The sequence below is a fragment of the Belonocnema kinseyi genome, chromosome 5, assembly GCF_010883055.1.
Source record: "Belonocnema kinseyi isolate 2016_QV_RU_SX_M_011 chromosome 5, B_treatae_v1, whole genome shotgun sequence".
Taxonomy (NCBI): Eukaryota; Metazoa; Arthropoda; class Insecta; order Hymenoptera; family Cynipidae; genus Belonocnema; species Belonocnema kinseyi.
The window spans coordinates 6,806,057-6,820,522 of NC_046661.1; the positions used below are offsets into that span (position 1 = coordinate 6,806,057).

General features: G+C 38.4%; 1 protein-coding gene across 1 annotated transcript in view; it reads left to right on the plus strand.

The window, feature by feature from the left end:
* The window catches only part of LOC117172902 (protein unc-79 homolog), a 1,455,529-nt gene that overhangs the window by 1,095,437 nt on the left and 345,626 nt on the right, over window positions 1–14,466 (plus strand). The window contains exon 23 of the mRNA XM_033361197.1: window positions 12,771–12,965. Within this exon, the coding sequence (XP_033217088.1) occupies window positions 12,771–12,965 (195 nt within the window). The remainder of the gene's footprint in view (window positions 1–12,770; window positions 12,966–14,466) is intronic.

Below are 14,466 nucleotides of genomic sequence, written 5' to 3' on the forward strand. Positions count from 1 at the left end.
AGGGAGCTCTTCTTAATATTTTGACACCAAAATCATGTCGATACACCTTACCGACTGCGAGTAAAGCCACCCACGCTTTAACTTGACAGACTGTAAGTTGATATCAGACAAGGGTTGATCCTTCACAGTTGTCGACATGTGTTTGAAGTGAAAATTTACATCACTGGCATTATTTTGAAATTTATTTGCCTCAGTGCATGATTTTTCGTCATTTTTCGAGGTTATGGCTTAACCATGACGTGATGTGTGATTTTTGATACCGAATTTGAATTCAGCGCCCCAAAATTCATAGAAATACGTGTGTCTTGTTACCAGATCCGCACACTTTTTGTGTGGCTGTGTAATCTAAATGAGATTTCTAGCGCTGACTTAAAAAGTGATAGCAACCGCAGGAGAGTGGGCCTTTATTACTTTGATAATTTCTTCTCAAAACTCCCTAAACTCTGGTTCCTCAAATGCCATCTAAATAAAAGAAGCGATATTGTTAATATCTGTCGACTTTGAAGCAACCACTAAGCTCTTGTTGGCAGCCTGCCCAGATGTGAACATACAATAAGAGGAATACATTTGAGACTTAACATTCTCTCAAATGCTCATTGGAAGACCAATGAAATTTCAGTTGCAAAAAATTTAACACCAGCGCTTTTCTGTGCATCTAGAGGAATATATCATTTAAAGCATGAATATTGGCTCATGTTGAGAGTTGTGGAGTGCTGAACCGCGCTGTCAGCTACCTAAACACCTTTCCAAGCCATTATTCGCTTTGCAATATTTGAGTAAATAATTGTTAATAAGAAACTAATTGGAATGATACTTACCTACTTTTCAACTTTCTTTCATTTAATAGGGCCTAATAGTCACTATGAATCAAATTTTAACTTCCTTATGCAACTTGAAAATCTTAGGTAAGTTATGACCTTCGATATTTAAACTAAAACGCCGGGATTTATAGAAATGTTCATGACCATCTACATATACAATTCGGTATTTTCACTTCAACCACCAGCTAACTTCACTTCGTTAAATGCAGAAAATCTAGAGGATATTTCTTCAAACGAGCCCAGGCATCAATTGCGATGCAGATGGGCACGACTTAGTAGTCACGACTACGCAAAGTATAATTTTTATTTCAAGACACTGATACTCACTGGTAAATGGGAGGAAATGAATGATAAGGTAATTATTATTGTAATTTACTTGCTTATCAACCATCTATTTGACCCAAATAACGCACAACAAAATCATCTTGACAGATGACTGACAGTTTAAAGCCTCTTCTTGTTATGAGTTTAAATAAGTATCGGCTTAACTCTGTCTAATCTTCATGTGCAGTACTGCGCCAGCACAGACTGCCAGTACTGTCTGACATCATTGGCGCAGTTGTCAAAGCCACTACCGAACATAGTTATTATCTCAATGATCTGCCAGAACTTTGCCAGTACTGTCGGTAAGTATTGGGCCGACGCTACCAGTGCTAGTGCAGTACTGCGCAATTAGTCAATTTGATCTTGTCCAGCTTTACAAACGTATCATTTTTATTCTCTGGGCTCTCCTTATATCGTGCGCTGTTTCGCTTAAAATTTTAATTTTCGTTTCTTGTGCAAATTTTGCAAATGTTGTAACTCCGATCATTTTCTTGTTATCAAAGAAATTCCCGGAGATAAATTGGCTGCCTTTCCGAGCATTACAAACAGCTGTACACATAATGTGAAAATATAAAAATTAATTTTTTTCAAAAATTTTGGAAATTCTTTAACTTTTTGAATTTTGATCGAAAATAGCTGAATAAAACAAGCTTGTCGTTTCCTTTTACATTAAAAAAACGTTTATGAAAGATTAGTCTAATTTGATTATATAGTCGAAACTTATCGTGTCTTCAAACCACCACTACTACTACACCGACAGACAGACAGACGCCTTTATAGAAATTGTTTTTTCTGACACAGGGGGTCTTTAAGCGTGAAGATTCAATGAAAACCGACCAAGTCTAATTTCACATAAAACTAATACTTTCTCTTTATGATGAGAATGTAAAATCACTCAAAATTATATCATTGTTCATTTTTAACATAAAAGATGGAAGATTTTATGTTAAAAATTAAATTTTTTTTAATGAACATATAAAGTTAATGAATATTAGATTTAATACCTTAAAAATGGTTAAAATTGAATCATTATTAAGTTTAAGCATTCAAAATTGAACGATTAAAAAAAATGTTCAAACTTCCATACCTTTCAAATGTATATCTTGAAAATTGAATAATTAAAAATTTAACATTTATTTGATAAAACCATTTTCAATTGCAACTCTATAAAATTGTAGAAATTTAAAATCCTTGAAATTGAAGAGTTATTATATTTGAAAATCTACAATTAAAAATTATGGATATGTTCAGTTTCACGATGAGATATCATGTAATTTTGATAGCTTATATTAACAATTTTTCACATTCTTACATTTAGAATTAAAAGGTATCAGCTTTTGATCTTCTAAATCAGCAAAATTTAAGAATTTTCATGCAAATTTAACATTGAAAAACTTTCAATATATTCAAAATTTTTTCCCGAATAACTATAAAAAGGATAAATAATCTAAATTATACAAGTTGCCGTCAAATATTAAAATTGCATTCAGGCTGATTTAGATATATTAATATTTATTTTTAATTATAATTATTGTTTATTATATTTGATAGTACTTTAAAAAGCATATATGCATTTTAATCTGTTATTTAGACCACTAAAATCGGGAAAACGTTATAAGCTCGCATAGTACAAGAATACAGAATTATAAATAAGTACACTCAGAGAAATTTTGTCTTGAGTCGAAAGAATGCTTTTTGATACAAATAAAAGTTCCTGGTATATTTAAGCTAGAGAGGATTTTCGTTGGTGACAAAAAAGAGTCTTTTGCAGAAAATATGATTCTTTTGTGACAAGATTCACAGAATCTTGCAGCCAAACAACTCCGTTTGTTTAAATGCGATTATCACGTAGTTCGAAACAAAACCGTCACGAGAACGATGTTTCTGTTTCAAGACAACTTTTTCTCTGCGTGCATAAAGGAAATAATAATTATTCATCGCTGAAACGTTTATTTTATTAGGTTTGACACTTGTGAAAATAATATGTACAAGAATTTGGAGAATATTTATTAAAAATTCGAAAATTCTTTATTTTTTATACGCATTCATTTTTTTTTAATTGAAAACGTTTTTCATTAAAAGAAACTTATGTCTTAAAATTCTTTAATCTGTTTTCATATGTTTATAGTTGATTAATTTATTAATGGAAACTACCGATTGCTTTCGGTTTATTGATGGACTATGCTCACCTAATTGAAAGAAAGTATGTGAAAAAGTGAATCACTGATTCACCGTAACACGGACCGAATGTCCGATGTTCGACATTCCGATTTTCTACAGTGGGCGTCGAATTACAGTTTTCAACATTCGAGCGAGGGTCGGCTCGAATAGAAAAATTCGAACCGACGATAGTACGCGTCGAAGTTCGGTTTTGGACATTCGAGCTACGGGCCGATCAAATTGGGAAATTCGAACCGAGGACAATGCGCATCAAATTTCGGTTTTCAACATTCGAGCGAGGGTCGGATCGAATCAAAAAATTCGAACCGACGATAGCACGCGTCGAGTTTGGTTTCGAAGATTCGAGCGACTAGCCGATCGAATTGAGATACTCGAACCGACGACAGCGCTCGTCGAAGTTCGTTTTTCGACATTCGAGCGATGGGCCGATCGAATCGAATAAATCGATCCGAAAATGAACCGACGTCTAATCGAAAATACTATATTTGATCCGACAAATTACACACGTCTAGTAGTAACAGTAATCAATATTTTTATTCAAATTAATCAACACGGCAAGGACCTTCAAGAATAAGATTGTCATCACGTACTCGTGAACGAGTAAGTTGTTATTGTCGCCATAAGCCAAATCATGTCAAACCTGATTGTAGATCCTCAATTCATATCTGTTTCCATTGAAAATGTACAAATTAAAATTGAAGCCTCCGAGAAAAGTCGCTTTGCTTAACGAAATAAACAATTAAGAAAGAATTAGATCGTGTAGTTAAAGGTTTGGCTAGTTCGGACTAGTCGGTGGAGTGGCGGTCTTGATACTTTCTCTCTCGGCCAACCAACGATTTAACTGACGCATGTCCTTCGGTAAATTTCGTTGGCTGGTAGGTGGGGGCAACTGAACTATTTTAATATCCTGATTTGTGAAGCGCAGCCAAGTGGTGAGACTGTCCATGTGGAGAAAGATGACAGTGCGAGGACTCAGACAGGCGGTTCGGTTCCCGAGATATAAACTGACAGTAATGAATAATAAAAAAGAAGTGGTTTAACGTAAGGAGGTGTGCAATAGCTAGGTCGGGGCTCTTGCAAGGCGGCGATGTAGCCCAGCCTTCCTCGGCGACGCAAGGTTATTCGTAGGCCAAAGGATCCTGAAATTCAACAAATTCACTGGGATAAGGCAGAGGCGATGAGGGTGACACTCTCAAAGCCCAGGGTCGTAGCGGCGAATTTCCACAGTCGACGTAGATGGGCTAAAGAATTTCTGGACTGCCCGGCTTCTCCATATCTGCGGTTGAGTAAACGTGGTTGGGTGGTATATCGTCCCTCTATACAGATCGACGTCAACCGCAGGGTTGCGAGTACCCTACGAGTGGCGGTGGCGCGGCGATGCCGTGGATCACGAGTTCCTGGTCCACCACGGCGGATGTCAAGAAATTGCCAGGCCCCGTCGACGAATAATCCTGACTCATGCGGTACGTAAGGGGCAACTAGAGGTGGCGGTGGCGCTGAAACGGCGGCCTGGGACGCTTTGCTGACTCCTGGACGATGACGTGATAATGAGGATGAGCGGCGGCCCTAATAGCCTTCTCGTTCCGTTGGAGGAAGGCGGCGCGTTGCCTCTCTTTATGACCGGCAGCGGCTAGTGCGCATATAGCAGACCGTCCTAGGTACACGCCCTGTCATCAAGGGTCATGTTTCGTGCCCTGGCACCGCAATCGAAGCCGCAAGTTACAACACACTTCCCCGATGAACTGTTGACACTACACTCATAATTATCACTTGATACTTGAAGACCTGACGCTGTGAAGATACAATCGAACTGCAAGCAACGAAAACACGACAAGAGAAAAAATGAAAACACATGAGCGAGGCTGAAATGGGGACAAGGGAAGGCTCTAAAGAATTGAAGACTGGGTTTAGAATTAGGTCTGGTGTTTATTATGGCAAAGGATTTAGATAGAGTGAGATCAGAGCGGTACTCTGCTTCTCTCGAAATCATATTACGGACTGAACTCTGAGACAGTGATCCCAGATTTGAAACGAGACGTTGTCCAATATATCATAGCTCTATGTCCGTGTGAATATAGTAGGAGACGATATACATGACTGGGTTGTGCGCGAAACCTATTCTTCTTCTTCTGAATTTGAAAACTCAAAGGTGCACGATTGCCAGTCGGAAAACTTCGGCAACTCTGTTGATATCTAGATCCGCTTTGAATCACATAAAATGAAGATATTGGTATTTGTATGTTACCAGTTTTTGATGCTTCGATTTCGAGATTATGATTTTTCAGGTGTAGAATATTATATATTATTATATTATATTGTTATATATTATATATATTAGTGATGTTAATATTATAATTATATTGTATTATATCATATTATAAAAGTCTTCTATTATTGATCCGCATTTGAAAGAAATGAAAGAAACTGGCGAATTTAATGATATTTGAATATTTCGCACAATTTAAAAATAAAAATATATATGCAATATCGGAATATTAATACTGTGATTAATATTTTGTTGTATACTATATTGTGTTCATTATATTGTATACTTTATATTCTGTATATTATTTATACATAATGAAAGTAAATGATATAATTAAGTATCTGTAAGTATGTGATATTATAATTATATATAGAATAGAATAGAATTTATTGTCTTCATTGTATTCTTTTACAAGTTTTCACAATTTTCTTTCGCTCTCCTAAATTTCCAAATAAAACGAAGCTACATATTTTCTCACTTAGAATTGTTCACTGAACATCAAATGTTGGATTTTATATTACTCCTTTATATTACTATATTTATATTACTCCTCTATATCACTATTTTCTTTGATATTATAACTATATTAATATTAATTAGCTGTAAATGATTGTGCTGGAGTTTTTAAGCTTTTGATGTTGGATTTATCTATTAAACCAAAAAAGTTTAAATAGCCTCCGGGCTATCGAAATTATAAAATTTGTTAATGAAAATAATTTAAAATTAAATAATTACAAACTATAGCTTCCTGGAATTTGGTTATATCATACTTTTTTCACGACTACTTGGGACTTCGATTTTTAAGATTTGAAATTGCTAGAAATTTTAAAAAGTGTTAATACAAAATGTTTTTCTTGTTAGTACTTGTAATTTGTAATTGTCTTATTCCAAATGATTCTCATGAATAAATTTTCTAATTTTGAAAGGCTATTCACATTTTTTCGGTATAATAAATAAATTAAACTTGAAAAGCATACAACTCCAGCACAATCATAGTTTATTATATATTATATTAATTCTATTATAGTGTAATAAAATGTAAGTATAAAATATATCTGGTGTAATAGTATTAATCACGGAATTAATATTCTGATATTGCATATAGAAGAATTAATCGCACGAAACATTGAAATCACTAAAATTGCCAATTTCTTGCATTTCTTTAAAATGCGGAATAGTTGATAGAATATTAATATTAATACTGTTCTATGTAAAATTGAAATTATCTATTAATTTGAAATTGTTTCCATTGGATGGAAATTCTTTAACTTGAATTACATGTTTGTCCTTTAAAGGTAGTATGATGACATGCATGTAACCGATTTCACGGAAAAAAATTGTTGCCAATGTTGTGAATATTTTAATTTTGAAAATTTATAAAATGATAATGTAACATATCAAAAATTGTCCAAGTTTTTCTTTAGTGTGTGATATTGTTTAAACTAAAAAGAAAATGGTAAATATTTCTATTATAAATCTATCTGTGTTACCTATCTATAAATATTTATCTCAATAGTTTGAAAGAAAAACACTTTAAAGAAATATGCGGATAATTTGTTGTCAAAAAATTATCCACATATTTTGTGTAAGTGTTTTTCTTTTAAACTGTTGATATACATATTTATAGTTAGGTAACACAGATAGATTTATAATACCAATATTTACCTTTTTCTTTTTAGTTTAAACAATATCACACACAAAACAAAAACTTGGAACATTTTTTAAATGTCACGTTATAATTTTATCAGTTTTTAAACCTCAAATATTCACAATATTGTCAAACAAATTTTTCTTTGAAATCGGTTACATACATGTCATTTTATTTCGTTTAAAAGACGGCCGGCGCACGTGTTGACAAACTGTCGGAGCCAGTCCGGGGAAATTTAAAATTCACTAGGGAGGGTCGATGACTTACTCGGGTGAGCTAACTCGTCGTTTGGATAATCCGTGAAATCAACATTTGGTCACGTAGGACCTTCACTGACATTGTCCGTTTTCAAGAATATTTGAGTGGAGGTCGCGTAGTCCGAATGCTTGATTTCAGGTTCAGAACTATGTTCTAGTGTCATGCAATAACTCCATCACTACCCGGATAGAGTTTGCTTACCCTTGTGAGAAATCTTTGACTTTGCTACCCCCCTAAACGTGTCCGTCCTAAAGCTAATACTACTCGAAAATATTTGAAGTGCGTTCCGGCAGCTGTGGGCCTACTGTAATGGTGCCTCTCGACAGCCATTCCTAACCTATATTTACAATGTAGTGAGGGTGCCTTTAGACAGCCCTGCTATCTAACCAAAATGGTGCCTTGCGGCAGGCATTCCTAACCTATATTTACAATGTAGTGAAAGTGCATTTCAGCAGCCCTGCTACCTATCTAAAAAGGTACCTTGCGGCAACCATTCTATACTCTATGTTTGCGCAATCTAGGGTGCGTCTCGGCAGTCCGGTTACAATTATTGGCGCTTCTTCCGAGGCGCGTAAGTTCGCGCGTCACGATACGCAAGAGGTGCGCGCGGCCGAAGTCCGTAACGCCTCCTGGCATTATTGGCGTTGTCCTCCTCTTCTTCGCCTGATGTGTCGGCATGGTGGGCCCTCCTAGCGGCACCCTGGCTGTCTTCCGACGCCTGGTTGGGTCGATCTCCTCCTCTCGTTTATCCGATGTGGCGGCAAGGTGGGGTAAACGATGGTACCGCCTTTTTAAGCGTAGGTGCTGGTACCAGCGTACTCCCGTGCACTTTTTGTGTACTGTCGTGCCTCTAGATTCAATAAAACTCACCCGACATGTGTTCTAGGATCTGGAAGAGCCGGAAAATGCTTGTCCCTGTTCTTCTGGTTGCCCTGGATTAAACGTAGCCGGAGTCCCTTTTTTAACTCCTGGTTTCGTCTCTCGGTGGGATTGGCCCATGGACGATATACGGGCGCTGTCAGTATGCGGGCGCGACGTATACGGGCGCGAGATATACGGGCGCGAGATATACGGGCGCGAGGTGTGTCGGAGGCCCGCGAGGGAAAGGCCTCTACCCAGCGGGTAAAAATGTCTGTTACCACCAATATAAAACGATGGCCTTGGCTCGTACATGGATACGATCCCATAAAGTCTACGGCGACCGTATCCCATGCTTTATGGGCCTGCCGCGAGCGTTTCCCACCAGGCTACAGCCCCAGTACTGGTTTACAGCAGATGTATAGGTGGCAACCAGATACGTAGCGGCGATTCTCCTGGCCCATTCCGGGTCAGTAAAAATTCTCGCGGATCTAACAAATCTTCTAGTCTGTACCGGTTTAGCCGACTATTGCGGCGTGCTGATACTCTTATATCACCTTAGTGCATAGAGCTACTGGGAGTAGCAGTCTCGACTCTCCGGATTCGTTCTGACGCCACCAATCTTTGTCGGTCAGTCGATGCATCTTGAAAAACTCCGTTTTGTCGGCGGAGAAGTTTGACACTCTCTTCCTGCCAGCGCATGACATCGTGGGTAATTGAAGGATCCTCCTACTGCGAGTCGATATTTTCTCGGAACAATGGCGGACGAACCAGAGCGCTGAGAATTGGTGTGGTGTCGCCAGGGTTTTCGTTTTTTTTCCATGCACATGTTCTATTGTGCGTGGAAAACGGCTGCAGAGATCTGCCGACACAGTGCATAAGATTGGTGTGTGATCCACATAAGTGTCTCCGGTTTCAAGCGCCAGCTTTTCCCTATGCCTCTTCTACAGAGCCAAAGAGTCGATACTAGCTTCTTGCACTTGTTTTCCACGTGCTCGGTCCCTAACAGCTTCTTAAACGGGATGACTCCTACATATTTGGCTTGCCCTTTGATTTCGAGTTTTTTGCCCTCAATTTCAATGTACCCATGGTTCCCTACTTGTACCTTCTGGTGAACAAGTATATCGTCGGCGTAGCGAATGACGTGGGATCCCCTAACTCATGAGTAGAAGAAGCAATTCATCCACTACCAGGCACCACAGCAAGGGCAACACCATTCTGCGGACATCTCAAGTCAACGGTTCCACATAAAGTGGTGTCACCCTTGGTCGTGGTTAGATTCCTTTTGACGAACATGTGGCAGGTCCATTCCACGACTGAAAGAGGGACCCCGTGTGCGATCATGGTCGCCCTGATTACGTCTCCAGAGGTGTAGATAAAAGCTTCTTCGATGTCCATTAAGGTTCCAATTACTAGACCTTTCTGCTTCAGTTGTCGTTCAATTAGGTCAACTGCAGTGATCAGGGCCGTCTCAGTGGAACGACCAGCCCTATGGACGTGTTGTTGCTCAGCTCTCTGTAAGAGGACTGGATATATACTATCCGGGCTGGGTGACTTGTAAGGACCGAAGGACCTTAGGGCCCACCTGATCGTGAGTTGAGTCACAATCTCGTTGGCTAGCCATCGTTTTGGGCCCAGTTGGATTACAGGCGTCTTTGATTGCCTCAGAGGTGTCGTCTTCCCATCTCCTGACTTTGTGAAGCTGAAGTCTGGCTGCCTCTGCTCCTTTCTCGATATCAGTGCAAAAGTTTGTCCAGCTTCCATGCTTTGCCTTGCGTATTGCACTCCTATACTCATCACATCGATGTGAATACAGTCCACAGTTCCTTCGTTTTGCCAGAACTGGCACGTCTGAACCTCTCTCTGGTTTGCCTGCGAAGCTCTGCGAGTTTTACGTTCCACCAGTGTGTCTCTGCAACCTTTCGGACTTTCGAAGACCGACAATTACTTTCATCCACGATATCCACGTCTCTAATTGACCTGGTTGTCCTTGAGAGTGCACTTCGTAGTTCTGTGGAATACTGACCCCAATCCATTCTTCCTGGATTTCTGATCCATTTAGGGCCGGTGGGTCCAGCGGATTTCAATACGAACTCTTTTAGTGAGTGATCTGAGAGAGTGGGTTCATCTGAGACTCTCCACTCCTTGATGTTATCTGTAAAACTACCGGCACAGAAAGTGATGTCAATGACTTCCTCCTTGACCGAGTTACGAAACGTCGGGGTGTTCCCCGTATTAACAATATTTAAATCAGTAGTAATTAGGTATTCCAATAGGTCTTTACCTCTTGAGTAGATGTCCGTGCTACCCCACAGGGTATGGTGGAAGTTAGCATCGCACCCCAACAGAAGAGAAAGAGCCCTTACCTTACAGTATTCCACCAGTGTACGTGCCTCCACTGATGGATTAGTATCGCTGTCATATGGAAAGTAAACCGATCACGTCACAATTCTTTCTATTCCTTTAAAGTCCGTGAATATCACCATCAGGTCTCTGGGACATAGCGCAAGCAGCGGGAGAACGTTGACTCACTTCTAAACTATGCATGCCATTGGATTAGTTGCCTTAGGTTCCCCGTAACAAAAACCAGCCGCCCCCCTAAGCCCCTGATGGTATCTGGAACTACCTAGGGTGTCTGGATTAGTGAGATACCTGTGTGCCTCACAGCCATGTCCCTCTGCAAAACTTCATAGGCGCCTTTGCTATGATGCAGGTCAATCGGGGTAATGGTTAGACCGGGAGCAGTCATTCAGGTCTGATCCTGATCTTTCTTTTCACCGATAGGCCTTTCCCGCCCCTGACTGGCCACTTTAAAGTTGACCTGTCCATAAAGGTACAAGGGCCTGTTATTGAGGGCCGCAAGGGCTCTCACCTGTGACTCAGGAATTAGCACAACTAGGAGATGTTTAAATTCTCCAGCTGCGTCCTCTTCCTGAGGCCTCGGAACCATTCTGTAGTCATAACCATCTCGGCCAAAATCTTGTGTAGCCAAACTTTGGTCTCTGGGTACGCTGTCACAAACACAAAGACCCCTCCCCTGCAAAAATGGGTCCTGAATTTAGGCCGTTGATCTGGGAACACTCTCTCGAGCGCCCTCCAAGTAGCCTACCTGAGAAGCTCTAGCTGCTCTGCGGTGAGAAGCGAGTCCGGGTATCTCGTATTCGTTAACACCAAAGTTAGAGGGTCAGTCCTCTGAGCGACCGTCAGTTCATTCCCTAACGACTTCGTGTTCGTCGGCTGCTGGGCCGCCTTGTGCCTGTTCAAAGGATTGCCTTCCCTGGCGGGGTGCCCTCTGAGCCCCTTCCTCGCTTTTGAGCTTCAGTGCTGGTCATCGTCGTTGTGGTCATCAATATACCAGGCATTACATATGCTCTACTAGCAAAAAATAATTCTTAAAGAATATTTTAAAACATTAAACAATTTTTAATTGACACATCTGAAATATTTTAAAGAAGCTTCTTTAAAGTTTTCAATAGTTCAGAAAAATATACAGGAAAAGTTCGACTCATTTTTAAGTATAATCAGAAGATTTAAGAGTCTTAAAAATAATTAAAAAATTGAAGCGATTGGAAATTTTAAAATAATTTGGTATTCCGAGAAATTAATTCTTAGATGATATTATAAAATAATTCTTAATAACAAGATTGAAAAAAAATGTGACTCATTTTCAAAAATAATCAGTTGGTTTATAAGTTTTTAAATAATAATTTCAAATTCCATTGGATTTAAAATTGTACCAGGAGATTATATCATGAAAAATTAATTCTTACAAGATATATCTAAAGATTAAACAAATTTTAGAAGATAAATCTGAAGTGTTCTAAGAAAGCTTATGTATTTGGTCACGCTACCATTGACTTTACCTTAATAGACTTGTTTCGCTAGTCGTTTATCTCATTCCCTCAACGTACCCGAACTATCTTAACTGATTTCTTTCCCATATGTCAACTAGTGTCTCTTGTGCAGCACTTGCTTTTAGGATTAGTTAGTATGCAACACATACTTACCAACCATTTTTAAACACGCCACCATGGAAAAATTTATTTCCTAGATTTTGGTGCCAATCGTAGACTGGGTAAAGTGTTATAGGAAATTTTAGTCGACAGTTCGAGAGCTAATGTTGAAATATGAAGAAGATAATAGCATGGAGGGGGAAGGCACTACCTGCTTTGTTCCTCTGACCGTTCCGCAATTCGATATTATCTGTGAATTGTATTAGGTTACGTCACTCGTCCAAATCGAACAGAAAAGATTCATGCGACCCTACCTGTTTACTTTCGGAGCCCCTGGATTTGCGCCGGAGAACATAACCGAAATAATGCACAATTCTAGTTTCCAGCATATGTAATTTTTAATATGTTCTTATTCTATGTTATTGTCAATATTAAAACTAGCGATTATAATTAATTTTCAGATCTTAGGAACACGGATCTTAACAGTGAACTTTTAGCGAGAAAACTAAATAGAGCTCATGTAGCTCTTTCGCAATCAGATGGAGGAGCCAACAATTCTCTTAAGACATTAAGCTCAAGTTTTGGTACAAAGTGGCCATACAAGCGCACTATGTCAGCTCCCGCATCCATAGTGCATAGACAAGATACAAAACAGGGTATGTAATTATCTTAAATGGCTTTCTAAAAGAGCTTGACATATAAGAGTTTATATAAAGGAATAGGCACAGTAAAATTGTTAGTCTTTTTATTGTAACTACCTTTGTCTGGCAAACAAAATGTCATAAACCACACAGACCGCTATAAATTGAAAGTAATGTGCTTATTTGTACAAAAAGCATTTATTTTTCTATAAAACTGCAATTTTTGTACAATATACTGTGATCGAAGAACATCTGTCATTCTGTAAACAATTCACTTACTAAATTAATTTTTTTGGAATTTTCATGCAAGAAGATTCTTTCTGCTGAATCGTTTCCTTTCATCTATAGAATAAAAGTTGTACTCAATATATTGCCGTAAAAACAAATCTACTATTGTTATGAATAATTTGTATCTGAAAAGTCACTTATAAGAGTTCACTTCCATTTTTTATATTTCCATGAGAACTTATTACGTAACAATATTTTATCGTTTTTATCTAGCGTTAGCGTTTAAGTCAGGAAAGAGGTTTCTGTTTTTTTGCTTAATATTTATTATGCTTTCTTACATGAATATTTTTTATCATTTATTACTGATGAATTACAATTCGTTTTGACCTTCTTATAGTCTTTAAGAATCGAAGCTCTACTCGAATCTTAACGTAGGCTAGCCATCACCTCTTCTTCCTTCGCCTTTTATTGGGATTTAAAATTTTCACTTCAGTGCGGGTTAAGCTCGCGCCTGTTCCTTATTTCCTTAGCCAGGTTTATTAAAAGCCCTTCGAAAACGCACTTCATAATTTCTCCTTCTTTTCGATTTGGTAACATGTTCCTTTTTCTTGACGTCCCTCTCCGTGGTTGCGAGCCCTGCTTTATCGACCTAAGTATTCAACTTCTTTGTCGACGGTTTTAAGTGGCTTTGTCTTGGTTCCCAAGTTTGGCTTTGTTATGCTAGTTGAGTCTTTTTTTTCCATGCCCTCGTTTCAGCCTCCGACATCTTCTTGCCGAGTTTATCTTTATGTTGATGCTCAATGCCATAGTAACAGCATTTAGAAAATTTTGCTCGAGATTCAGGTTTCTCAATAAAACTTGAGATGAGCGATAAGCCATGTCAGAAGGCGGTGGTCCTGATAAGCCCCGAAGAAGATTGAACAACGAGGTCTTACAAAGGATTGAGTAGAGAATTTTTGGAGCGAGCGAACGACGAAGCCTCAACGACTGGGCCGCTAACTATCACTCATTATGAACTAGGTCAAAATCTAACAAAGTCTGGATGTCGATAAGTATATCCAGTTTATTTTATTAGCTAAACCAGTCATAATTCTGCAATCAAAGTTTTAGAGCAGTAGGATTTTTCTTTTGTACTAGTAACTTAAATTATTAGGCAATGTGTTTTGTGAATTTGAAGTTTTGTGGAAGTACCAGGTGTATACATATGAAACCGGTATTTTTTCAAGAAAAAAACACATTTATTTCAAGAGAATGATAAGAAATATTTTATTCAAAGTATGCGCCCTCG